The 13146-nt window shown below is 52.1% G+C and overlaps 1 protein-coding gene across 3 annotated transcripts in view; it reads right to left on the reverse strand.

Moving 5' to 3' along the window:
* Ret (ret proto-oncogene) overlaps window positions 1-13146 on the reverse strand; it is a 42213-nt gene that overhangs the window by 21650 nt on the left and 7417 nt on the right. For 2 of the 3 annotated variants that reach the window (NM_012643.2, NM_001110099.1), the window contains exons 2-8: window positions 7773-8036; window positions 5544-5831; window positions 4140-4384; window positions 3201-3396; window positions 2605-2804; window positions 542-800; window positions 102-227 (exon numbers count right to left, since the gene is read on the reverse strand). In NM_012643.2, coding sequence (NP_036775.2) covers window positions 102-227; window positions 542-800; window positions 2605-2804; window positions 3201-3396; window positions 4140-4384; window positions 5544-5831; window positions 7773-8036 — 1578 coding nt within the window. Of the gene's footprint in view, window positions 1-101; window positions 228-541; window positions 801-2604; window positions 2805-3200; window positions 3397-4139; window positions 4385-5543; window positions 5832-7772; window positions 8037-12393; window positions 12411-13146 lie in introns of those variants that run through there. The other variant, XM_063285561.1, reaches the window with a different exon arrangement.

Genomic DNA, 13146 nt, shown 5'->3' on the forward strand with positions numbered 1-13146 from the left:
CGAACTCACTCCTGACGGCAGCCAGGATGGCCCCTACCCAGCTCTCCTCCCCCATCCTCCTCCCCAGCCCCATCCCACCCCCTGCCAGCTCCCGAACCTACCTTTACCATCTCCCTGACGCCACTCACATCTGCCAGTTGGAGAACCCAGGCCACCACACTCCTCACACTCAGGTCGCCTCTTGTTTACTGCACAGGACTTGGGGCAGCCCACTTCTTCTGCAATGTCTGGGAGGGACAGACAAGCCAAGGTCACTGGGACTGGTGTGGGCCCAGTCTCCAGACCTCTGAAACGGACAGAGTGTAACAACAGTTCCACTGTCCATGGGTTCTGGGGTAACTAGGGTATTTGTGAAAGGGACTGAGGCACCAGAGCCAGAGGCTCTCATTAGCTCCTGTCTGCTGAGCCCTTCTGGTAAACATAAGGACAGGAGGATATGACGGTGACCACAGCAAAGGACACCTGGTATTGCCGGTTCACACAGAAGTGTTCCCTGTGATTGTCCTTGACATCTCATCCCTCCACGGAGCCTGACACTTACATGTCCCCTCCACTGTGACGACTAACGAAGCCTGGGTCTGCCTGCGGGTCTGCCGGTCAGTGGCTACCACTGTGTACTGAAGCTCGGTACACTCAGGTCGCCGCAGGGCCTCCGTGTCATTTACATATAGGGTCCCTGAGGTGTCTTCTGTTGAGGTGACCACACCTAGGGCACTGCAGTTGGTGCTGGAGGGCTGCAGCTTGTACTGGATGGAGACACCGCTGAACTCCTGGCAGTTCTCCACGCAAACTTTCCCAATCTGGAGGGGGGAGAGGGAGGAGGAGGTTCGAACCAGTACACCTTAGCTGGATGGGCTCTTGGGTAGACCAAGTTGGGGGATGGCCCTCAACTTAGCTTGAATGGTAGTCTTCCTCGATGTCCAGTGTTCTACACCTCAGCACCTACAAGCCCACCTGCCTGGTCAGCCCTGCTTAAGGACACCAACTCGCCAGACACCCACACCACTGGGAGTCAGCCGGGATGGCCATAATCCCTGTTGTGTGTCCCCCAACCGTCAGAGCACTGTACCCTAGCTGAGTGACTGCAATGTTGTCATCTGTCCCACTTGAGGTCAAGCGGCCTCTTCAGAGGTTCTGGAAAGAGACCCCTTCTGGGGATGCCTGGCTGAGTCAGGTCCTGAGTCTTTACCTCACAGCCACTCCAGTGAGCTACGGTTGCTAAAAGCTGCAGAGGTAGTTCTGGTTATGGGGCCCTGTGTCTGTGTGTAGTGACCTAGGAGGCAGCTTCTTAAGAGCCAGGAGCAAGGATGGGGCTTCCCGAGCCACACTGACACCCTAAAAAACCAGCCTCCTGGTTGCTTCATTTTCCCCTACAAAGAATGTTCATTTCCATCTTCTTAACAGATCCTTAAAACTATCCGAGGTCCCTGGCCTCGACTTGCTCTTCAAAACTATGGAGACAATAAGGAACCGGTCACTATGAGGGCAGTGACTGGGGCTCTAGAATCTGCTAAATGCAGGGATCTACCTCCAACTGATGCCTTGAACTCCTCCTCAGGCACTTCACTCTGTCACCCCCACTCCTGCCCTGATGGTCACACCCTGGAGAAGGGCCAAAGGCTCTCTCTATCTACAGGTGTGTCCTTTGTGTGCTGGTAATGGGAGCAGTGAGGACCTGGAACCGGCTGTAAGAATTGGAACGACCACAGACACACGAGGAGACAATGCCAAACACACACCCTAAAGCCGAATCAGTTAAACCAGACACACGCGAACCACAAATGAACTGAATGCAACAGACACCGTGAGCGCATGAGAACCACCAAGTTAGAACTGCAGCAAATGCTCTCACTGGTGGTCAAGGGGTAGGGGGCACCCCCAATTCCTCATGATTTTAATTAACGCCATGACTTACCTTCCACTCTTCGTATTTTCATTTAGTTTAGCAGTGCTGAGGATAGAACCTAGTGCTTGCTAGGATGGAGACACACACACACACACACACACACACACACACACACACACACAGAGAACTACGACTCTGGTCTTCTACTTTTCCATTTCAATTATCATTTTCCAAAGACAAATCCGAACATTACCTCATGATTTCTCTAGCACATAAACTTCTAAAAGCAGGTGTAACCTCTGCCCTTTCCCACAAGGCACTACTGCCAGCCACAGTCTGCTGTACGCTAAAGTTACCCCCAACTGAAAGGTAGTTTGTGCTGGTGGAGACACCAGAGAGAGCAGTAGTCCCTCCAACCACTTTTTGCACTGAACCGTACAGCAGGAACACCTTTCTAATTAGGCATACACAGGGTTACATGGAAATGCATTTCTATTAGGGCAAAAAATGTTTTAAAGATACCAAGAAGTGAACCAGTAAAATCAGAAGGCTTGCTCCAGGCACTGATGAGGGGCTAGGAGCCCTCTAGGGTGAAAAGGTATAAACAGAGGTTCAAGGATACACTTTGGAGCCTACTATGGACCTACCTATGCTAACTCTGCACGGGTGGGCTAGTGAAGAGGTGCCACTCGCCCATACCCCTGCCTGTTGTCTTGGAAGCCCCTAATCTCAAGTCATGCAATGGGCCATGGGCTCACCTGGGCATAACGGCGGGCTCTCCTATTCACTGGGAAGGAGTAGGCCATGGGTAGGTTCAGGGTGACAGGCAGCACAGACACGTTGAAATGGAGGAAGAGAACACCTGACCCAGGCCCCTGGAAGTCTGAGTCATTGACCAGGACTACTAGCTGCAGGACTCGGCTCTCTGAGATGGACAGGCTCCTGTTGAGAACCAGCTCTGTAGGTGGGCGCACAAGGAGACGAAACAAGTTACTATCCTTCAGGACCATGCCCTATGCCACATACTACACATCCATACCAACATACAACCCTGCACACACATGTGTGTGTGTGTAAAATTAGCATGTTAAATGGGTTTGTGTATAAGGTATTTGGATAGTGTTTGTATACACAGACTGTATAGCCTGGAATGGTTGTGCTCAGTGGGACATATTTTGGTGTGTATGGAACGTATGTGACTTTCATGTGGTGTGTGTGTTTGTGTGTGTGTGTGTGTGTTTGTGTGTGTGTGTGTGTGTGTGTGCGCGCATGCACGCATGTGTGTGCGTATGTAGTATGGGGTGTATCAATTGTCCTGTAGTTCTAAGAAGACATCACACTGTCGGCTCCTTACTGTAATTGTGCATGGTTGCCCGCACGGAGTTGTTGTTGGACTGGACCAAGGTCTCGTTGGGTGTGTGCTCCACCCGGAAGGTCTGCTGGGCCCAGGAATCCCCTGAGAGTAGTGTGCTTGTGTACCGCCTCACCAGCTCCCCAGATGCTGGCACCACATCTGCATCAAACACCTGCAGAGTGGCTACCACAGTGCCCTGCAGGTAGCAGAGAGCACCAGTCAGCCCAGGTACAGTCAGAGGACCACATGACCTAGCACAGCCCAGAACTATACCAAGTACGCTTTGTTAGAACCAATCCTAGGGGGAGATGATCAGAAGCGAATGTTTGTCCCCAGAGCCTCAGGTGAGAGTTGTGAGCAAAGCCACAGGGCCGCTGGAATCACTCTAAGGTTGTCTGATAAGACATTTTCTTCCCCATACCTGCTCTCACTCCCTCGGAAGCCTATACCTAGTTAGTTCCCCGAGAGAAGCAACGTCTTTCTTACCAAGCCTAGAAGCAGGCTGCAGAGTGGCCTAATGTCCAGCAGGTGGCAGTAGCATGCCACCTAGCCGGTTGAAGCAGCATGGGTGAGGACATCCTCTCATAGGGCACTCCTGTGACAAGTTGCCCAGCTGCCAGCTTAGAAGGGAGTGCCCTCCTTTTTGCCGGGTCAGGTGGGCCAGAATGTTCTCCCCCATGCTCTCCCCACTGGGGCCCTTGGTCTGATCAGACACAATCTAAGCACCCCAGGTTTAGGTCTTCACCGTGAGAGCCCAGTTCACTGCTGCCTGTCTGGCAGTCAGCCAAACAGACAAGACACAAAGGACAAGTAGAGAGTCACGTGACTGGATGGCTAGTGGAACAGCTAAACAGATCAAGTACAAACCGCCGACGGGGACAAACACCAAGTAGGCATAGGACAAGACAGACAGACAATGGAAGGCGACTGCGGACAAACCTCCTTCCGCTTAAACTCCACCACAGCACTGGCGGTGCCCACACCTCCGGAGAAGGTGGGCGGGGAGTCGTCTTCATCATACACCGTCACCGGGAAGGACACGGCCACCTTCTCCTTGTTGGCTCCAGGGCCTGCCACTGCGCACTCAGCCTCCAGCACATACTTCTCCTGAAGCTCCCGATCCAGCGCCCACCGCGTGCTCACCTCCAGACAGTCGGGGTCACAACGGAAGGGCAGACCGTCCCCTGTCACCACGCAGAAGAGAAGCTCACATGACCGTGGGGTAGGGATAGGGTGTGGCCTGCCTTCCTCATGGTTCTACCCAGAGTGGATGGAAGGTTGCTGTCTGTCCCCGCTCTGGCTGTTTGAGGTTTGTGACTAAGTGTGGACATAAGGTCAGGCCTCTGTTGCAGCCCAGAGGAGTGATGCCCAGGAGGATAGGCAGAGAGTCGGCTCCAGGTATGATCTGGTTTATGAACAACGTCAGCCGTTTTAAACCGCGGATGTGACACCTGCTCATTCCAGACAGTGCGAGGAACATCCCAGTTCCGCGACTTGGAAACAGATACTGGATTTCTGGGTTATGATTGGCGTGTCAACAGGTATTTCTGGGTATGCGATTTGCATTCCTGCTGTATACTTCCTGGGATTGTGACCTGCGCTTGGAACTGGGTTCAACAGCCTCATCTCCAGCTCAGAAGACTACCTGGGTCTCCTTAAGAGCATGCCAGCAAGGTCCCTGAGTCTCATGTCAGCCCATCTTCCCAATCAGGAGTCTCCTGGATCCTTCAGTCTCCCTAAAGTCTACCATATACTACCCTGACTCTGTACTACTCTGAACTGTACCTAACACAGGAGTCCAAGCAAGCCCTTTTAGATGCAGGTGGAGACTTCTCATACTCTGACTTCCATCGCTCTCCATGTTCCAGGCAAAGAAGCCCTGAAATTTTCCCTGACATAAACCAGTCTGCCCCTGTTCGCCTCTGCTCCTCCCAGTGGCTAACTGCATTCCAACCACAAATGGCCCCACTTCAGCACCTTCTGGGACCAGAGCTGTTTGGCACCAACCCACTTGGTTTAGCGGCCCCAGCCTCTTTGTTCTCTCAGCTTCTCTTAGCTCCCCACTCCTTCCAGGAACGATCCAGTCTCCTTGACATGTACCGGGGCTCTATTCTCCAGATGACTAGAGGCTTCAAGGCAGGCAAGATATCAGACTGTTTGTTTGTTTATGGTTGTACCCTAACCTCCTTCAACAGTATTTGTGGCTGGTGACAGACATTCAAAAGGGATACTTCTGGAATACTTAACAGTGGCAAAAAGAACACGTGGCTCACCCTAAGGGCTTACAGTGCTACGCCTGTGTGCGACAGGACAAAGGAATAGCCCCTTGGGGCTGGCACTCACCTTCTAAGAGTTTGTACTTCACACTGATGTTAGGACAAAGGAACTGCACAGGTAGCATGCGGAACTGGTAGAAGGTGCCAGGGGGCCTGTTCTCCCTGATGCGGAAGGACACACCCGTCTCCGGGGTGCAGAGATCCCGGGCTTTGAAGGAGCTACAATTTGGGAAGGTGTCGTTGATGAAGGAGAAGTACACACGGGCACAGCCTGGCCAATGACACTCTCCCTCTCTCTGGGCTGTGGACCCCAGGAAGACCTGGAGGAAGACGGTGAGCAAGGGGAAGCCGCCATCTGCAGGAAGAGAAGAAAGCCCCCTTTCAGGTGAGGAATGAAGAGGGGCAGGAATCCCACGGTTCAGTGTGGTCCACAAGTCCTAGCTGATACCTTCCCATCTCCGCGGCATGGAGCTGAGACCTGGAAATCAGTATCTGCCTCCTTTGGCTTTCAGGTTTCTGTTCAAATGGTCTCTCCTGAGAAAACTGCTCAAGCCATGCTGGGGCTAAAGTTCCCAGGTCCCTCCAAGTGGGTGGCCTCTCAGCGTAGGCTCCTGAAGGCTTCTGGGATATGGATTCACCGCCCACTAATCGTCAAGTACTTTGTACAGACTTCATCAACACTCAGAGGAGGAGTTCAGTTAAGTTCTACCTCTAAGGCACCACAGCCCGCTGGAGTGAGGTCTAGCCTTTGGCTGAGGCAGGCAGTTCCCTGGGCCTCCACTTTAGGCCTGGCAGGTGCCTACAGGGTCCAGTTTGCTTTCCCTTAGCCTGTCTTACATTGTTACGACAACCCCATCATGGTTAATATTTTCTGAACAAACTGTCCATACTGCTCTGTGCTTCTTTTCTGACTGGACAAGGCAATGCTCAACTGCGAGTGGTAATAGGTCTTCAGGACATTCCATCAAGGGGCTCTCATTCTTCAGTTTCCCACTGTGGTTCAGTAGGGAGACAGAGGAAATATTTGAAAACCGAGGGACATCGCTAAGTACTTCCTCCAGGAACCCTCTAGACCCAGGGTTCTTAACCTTCCTGATGGTGCGAACTTTACAGTGACTCCCAATCACAAAATTATTTCCTTGCTGCTTCCTAACTCTAACATGGCTACTCTTATGGCTCACGTAAGCATCGGTCATGCATCCTGTGTGGTCTTCACCTACAGGTTGAGAGTCTCTGATCTAGTGTCTGTTGGCAGGGACCTGGCTGCTGGGGTGCTTTGAATGTGCTTGGCCCAGGGAGCAATGCTATTAGGAGGTGTGGCCTTGTTGAAGGAAGTGCTTCACTGTGGGGTTGGGCTTTGAGACCCTCCTCTTAGTTGCCTGAAAGCCAGTCTTTCTCCTGTTTGCCTTTGAGACAAGAGGTAGAACTTTCAGCTCTTTCTCCTGCACCGTGTCTGCCTGGACACTGCCCAGCTCCCACCTAGATGATAATGGACTGAACGTCTGAACCTGTAAGCCTGCCCCAACTAAACGTTGTCCTTTGTAAGAGTTGCCTTAGCCACAGTGTCTCCTTACAGCAATGGAAACGCGAACGTGGACACTGCTCGTCAGTTACTCTACACATGCTGGGCGATGTGGTTACTTCTGTATATTCAGAGTATTCTACCCTCCCTCCACTTGTGCCCAGGAACTTAAGGAGGCACGAGGCCGTGCCTCAGAGGAGGTCCTGGGAGGTGTAAGCTACCGGGTGCATGTTATCACTGTCCCATGTCACACAAGCCGCTCAGATCACCAGGGCTCACGTCCTACGTGGCCTTGACTGCAGCTCCAGCCTGAGCTTTGGGTTGCTGCCTAAGTTTCCTTTCTGCCTCCCTCCTGGATACCCGGCCAGCCTGTTGCAGATGGGGAGACAGGATTCCCAGGAGCTGGTACTCTTCAGCAAGTTCCAAGACATCAATTAAATTACTCCCCCACGGGGGGGAGGGTTTCCATCCCCTCAGAATCTCTCTCACAACGTGTGTGCTTTCATCGCCACACCGCAAATAGATCCTTCTCCACACAGAGAGGGAGCCAAGTCATTTGCTTGGTTCTCCTAACTCCCAATAGCTTCAGGGGGTAATCAGTCTCCCCAAAGTCACGTGGGTCCCTCTTTAACTGGACACGAAGCAGCTGCCTTTACCCTGTGCCTTACGTCCTTGGCCATAGCAGCTACCTCTACCCTCAGGCAGTCGAGATAAGGGCAGCTTAAGGGCTAGGCCAAGGTGGAGTGGGGATGGGGTGCCAGGCTGTTCTCTTACTGCGGATGCTGAGCTGCTCCCAGGAACTATGGTCCAGGCTCTGATTGAGGTAGAGGAGGCCAGTGCCCGAATCGATGTGGATCCAGTCATTCTCATGCAGACGCGTGCGGTAGACGCCATAGAGATACTGGCCCAGGCGGAAGCTGGGCACTTCTCCAGGGGCATCCCGTAGGGCATGGACATAGAGCAGAGGTGTGCCAGCTGGCTGGTCCACATACAGCCTCTCCCAGTAAGCATCCCTTGAGAAGTAGAGACCCAGCGGGGCTGTGGGAGACATGAGGGTGTGAGTGGGGGTGGGAGAAACAGCTTCTTCCTGGACCACCCCCCAAAACAAACAAAAAACCCCCCACAAACTAAAATTCTCATTCTAGTAAGAATTTCTTACCTCTAGTCCAAAGACCATGAACATAGCTAAACATGACTGATAATCGCACCACATCAAAGCAAAGAAAGGAAAAGAAGAAAGTGGGGAGAAAGCACAAAATAGTTGCAAAATAATTCTCTGCCTCTCAAGTGCACTATGTCCCAGGATCATGCATGATCCAGGAGTTCGGCGACTTTTTCCCAGCACAGCACCTGGTACAAGAGGAAGTTTCCAAGATACGAGATACCAGACTAGCAGGGCAGGCAGCAGTCCCCAGAAACGACAGAGCCCTGGATAAGAAAGCAACTGCTCTTTATCAAAATAGACCCAGCAAGTCCACTCCACTGACCCAGCAGAAGTAAAACCACCCATCTGTCAAGTAACCCAGTACTAAATGGCAACCGAGGGCTAGGAACAGACGTCCTTCAGAGGGTATTCAGGGAGGCACATCCTTACCACAGAGTCCTGGGGCAGCAAGCGCTGGTTAGGAAAACAAGCCCTACAAGCTTGCCTACAGCCTGATCACATGGAGGCATTTTCTCCATCGAGGCCGCCTCCTCTCCAGTGACTATAGCTTGTTCAGACTGACGAATATGGCCGGAACAGTATCAGAGTATCTTTCCTTTTAAATCAAGGCTGGATGGGGTGTGTGCTATACATCCCACATTCTGCGTGCCCATCCATGGGCAGTAGAGCTGCATCCAGCTTTGGCTGTTAATGATTAGTGCTGCTATGAAATGGGTGTGTAAGTCTTCCCTGGGACAGTACTGAGGGATGGAGCTTCTGGATCCTATGGGAAGTCTATATGTGGGAGGGCCCGGCCCATTGCAGGTGCCACCCCTGGGCTGGTGGTCCTGGGTCCTGAAAGAAAGCAGTAGGAGCAAGCCAGTGAGTAGTACCTCTTCACAGCCTCAGCATCGGATGCTGCCTCTAGGTTCCTGCCCTGTTTGAGTTCCTTCCTGACTGACTTCCTTCAACCAAAGATGTAGACAGAACTGTGACGTAAAGGTGCACACCAAATAAAATGCTTGCCCTCCCCGACTTGCTTTTGGTCATTGTGCTTCATCACAGCAATGGTTAAACCCTTACTAGGACAAGTGCCATTTGCAAAATTCAGCCACGGGGCTGGGGACATGGCTCAGCAGTCAAGAGTCCTTTCTCGTCTGGCTCTTAGTCACAGCAACAGGAGAACAATGGACCTATGCTGCTTGTTCTGAGTCACTTGACTGGAGCCGTAGACAGAAGCCAGGGAGACCAGTGGGGTTTTCCTAGAAGTATGGACAGTGTCAGCCCCAAGAGGGTTGTGGCCTGACCTGGAGAGTGGAGAAGACTGGAGAAGAGGGTAGGTTCAGGAAAGAGAGAGCTGGAAGAGGCAGATGCTAACAAGAAGTCTAGCTTCTCAGGCCTAAGAGATCATGACCTCAGAATGCCTGCTAGAAACGACAGGTTGAACCAACTTATGGATTCCAGGCAAGACTATGGACTAAGTCTGGGGTCAATGGTAGAGTCTGGGCAAGTGACTGGCTTTGACAAGGGTTATACATTCTTTGTCTTGACTCCCAAGGAGATTAAGCTCTTCCTCTTCAGAGGGTTGTTGAGAGCAAAATCTAGTTGGTGGACGTGAAGGTCTAAGAACGATGGCCACTGCCTGCTGTCATTTCCGTAATTTCCATCCACACGCCTGTGTCTCCATTGTCTACTGCCACCATCAACACCATAACCGCCTTCACGGTCATGAGCATCACTTCCATCTCCCCTACAACTATTAGCATCGCCTCTAACCACGTAACTTCGGAGTCCACGTACAGAGGTACAGCTTTGAGTCTGGACCCCCGCTAGCGTAGAGCAGAGGACTCGGTGTGTTGTATCTCCTTAGTCAGCTGTCTCCGTGGGCCTCCAGAGTAGGGTGGCGGGTATCCTGGAAGAGAAGCCTGGCAGAGGACACGGTGTGGAGGTGGAGCTGCTCCTGGCTTGAGGCTCTGCTCTCCCTGCACAACCAGGCACGGTCCTCACACGTCCTGTTCTCCTGAGCTGGTGCCGTAGGACCTCATCTCTCCCAATGCTGTTAGTATTGCCCCAGCGCTCAGCCCTTGGAGTCTCACAGCATCAGACAGTTCTCTGCGTTGGGTTGGGCGGGGAATCTGCCGCACAGCTGAGGTTAGGGATTAAACGCCGTCCTCTACGCAGAGACGGAGCCTTCTTCTTGAAGGAACATGGGCACCAGGCTTTACCCAGAACGCACTGCTGCTACCACCTGCATCTCCATGCCCACCCAGACCAGCTGCAGCGGCCTCCCTGACATCAAGGATGCTCCCACCCAAATGTGATTTCCCAGCTGCTACTGACTTAATCGTGGGTCTCGCTGGCAGTTTCTTCCGGCTTCTATACAAAGGAAACTGCCAATTAGGTTACAACTAATTTCTTTCCTAGGGCAAGGCCTGGCCACCCAAGTGGCCTGTGGATGAGTACGTGTGAGTGACCAGGCCCCTTTGGCTCTAGGGCTCTCTCTACGGCTTTAGAGCCCTGGGTGGCTATTGCTGCTGCAACTGGGCCAAGGCCCTAGCAGCTTTGACCCTGATGACTCTGGGCAGTGCAGCTGTTCCTCCACATAACCAACAGAGCACCACAATGCAGAACAACGCAGAGCACATCGGCTTGCTGAGTGACCACCCCACACACCTCAAGCTCTTTTTAAACACTCCATCCCGACGGCCTTTGTGTCACCTTCAATAGTTATCAATGGGATTTCTACAATGCTGTTTTAAGCACATCAAAACACTAATGGATATTAGGATCTCTGTCTCACTGAGCAGTAAACCAACACAGAGAATGGCCCCAGGCCACACAGTGATTTAGGACTCGGCCAGAGTCTGGCCCAGGCTCCTTTGTTCCGTGACAGCTGTTCATATAGTGCTTGTGAGAAAACAGGTCACGGAGTTCCAGGGACCAGGGGCCGTCCACTTATACGCCTGCAGTACCAGGCTGAAAATGGCACCGTGGCGATCTAGCCATGCCTTCCCAGTTTCTCCTCCGATGCCCCTGGAAGCTTCTTTGGCATTTCTAAACTGACTCTTTACTATTTCAGTGAGATGGAGTCTGGGCAGGAGTCCCAAAACAAAGTGAGGGCTCAGGAAGGTGAGGCCAGGTGAAATTTGCTATCCCAGGGGTTCCTGGCATGGACCGAAACCAAGGTACAGAACCCAATGTTAAGCTCTCATGAGCCCGACTCATGAGAACTGAGTCTTGTGGAGTCCTTCCTCTTGTACCTACAAAGTCCCAGCAACAAACGTGTCAGACAGTTGAGGCTCAGTCAGATATGAAGCCCTTCCTCCTGCTTCTCTGTGGGTGTAGAGGGGGACAGCTCCAAGGTAGATGTACCCACATGTGATGGTCCTGCAGTATGGTTTCATGTATCCACACAGCAAGGATCTGCTCTGGGTGAGGAGGGGGATGCTGGGAAGTCAGCTGGAAGTTCAGTGTGTTTTCATCGAACACTGAGGTATTGCAGCAGGAGGAAGGAGGCCACTTCAGTCTCTGGGACAGAAGCAGCCAGCCTCTTCTTGGCATGCAGGCTAGTTTTGTGTGTCAACTTGACTCAAGCTGGAGTCATCAGAGGAAGGACCCTTACTTGAGGAAATACCTCCATGAGATCCAGCCGTAGGACATTTTCTTAGTGATCAACAGGGGAGGGTCCAGACAATTGTGGGTGGTGCCACCCCTAGGCTGGTGGTCCTGGGTTCTATAAGAAACCAGGCTAAGCAAGCCATGGGAAGCAGAGTAAGCAGCAGCCCTCCATGGCTCCTGCCTCCAGGTTCCTGACTTCTTCCAATGATGAACTATGATGTGGAAGTGTAAGCCAAATGAATCTCTTTCTTCCCGACTTGCTTTTTGGTCGTGTTTCATCAAAGCAATAGAAACACTAACAAAGACAGTGTGGCAGACAGAGAAGTCCTAAGCATGCTCACTCAGGACAAGAGTGGATGGCTAGGAGCTGGGAACCTCACAGGTACCATTTCTAACTCCACAAGGACCCAGAGCTAAACACACTGGAATCCTAGGGTCCCTGGTATGGCAGAGCACACCGGTGTTGGAGAGGCCCATCACTCGGTCCTGGACATTGGGCCTTGTTATCTCCATTGCAAACCCTGAGCGGGAATGAGGAAGGGAGGCTTCTGCCTCCACACAGGCTGTCGTCCCTGCAACACAGCTCTGGCCAGCAGCATGACATCACAGTAGCAATTACTGTAATCAACTTACACCAATCTGCCCAGTTATTTTTAGTCTAGATAGAGGCAGAGTGAGAGGGTAGCCCTGGCTTCCCGGGCTGCCAGTTCCCTTGCTGGCTGTGGGAAGGCTCACTGGTTTCCAGCATCTTCCTCTTTGACATCAAGGTTCTAGAACATCTGCTTCTCCTGCACTAGCTGTGATGTCTTTGTTTCTGGAACATTTGTGCTCAATGTGACACGCTCAAGAGTCTCGCTGTCCTGAGAAACACAGACGCTCAGTGTTCAGTGGAGACTCAAGGGCCATCCTTATTGGAACATCGGTTGTCTTCTCCAGAGACTTCTCTTAAGTGACTGATGCTACTAGATTGAGTAGCCTCTCAGCCATGCTTGATGATAAATCACAGGCACTCAATTAAAAATGGCTAACAGTGTTCAACCCTGAGTAAGACATTTATACTGTGATCGTCAGGGTTCAAGGAAGACCAAGGAAGAGGGAACAGGAAGAATGCAAGATCTGGGCCCAGAGGTATTTATCCTATGGCACAACGCAGTCATTGCAAACATGATCGCACTGCAGCTGCTCACGACCACACTGGGGCTGCACAAGCCCACATGTCAACAGCCAACGATGGAGCAAGCTCCAAGCTCTCCCTGTTGAACAATTACTGGCCACTGCTGGGTTCTCAGAAGAGGTAAAGTCCTGTGGTTAAGTCCACAGGTTTCATTGTAGTTCTAAACCCATGGCCTCACAGAAGATCCTGGTTAAAATCTGTGCACCAGAAAA

This window comes from Rattus norvegicus, chromosome 4 (genome assembly GCF_036323735.1).
Source record: "Rattus norvegicus strain BN/NHsdMcwi chromosome 4, GRCr8, whole genome shotgun sequence".
NCBI classification, from domain to species: domain Eukaryota; kingdom Metazoa; phylum Chordata; class Mammalia; order Rodentia; family Muridae; genus Rattus; species Rattus norvegicus.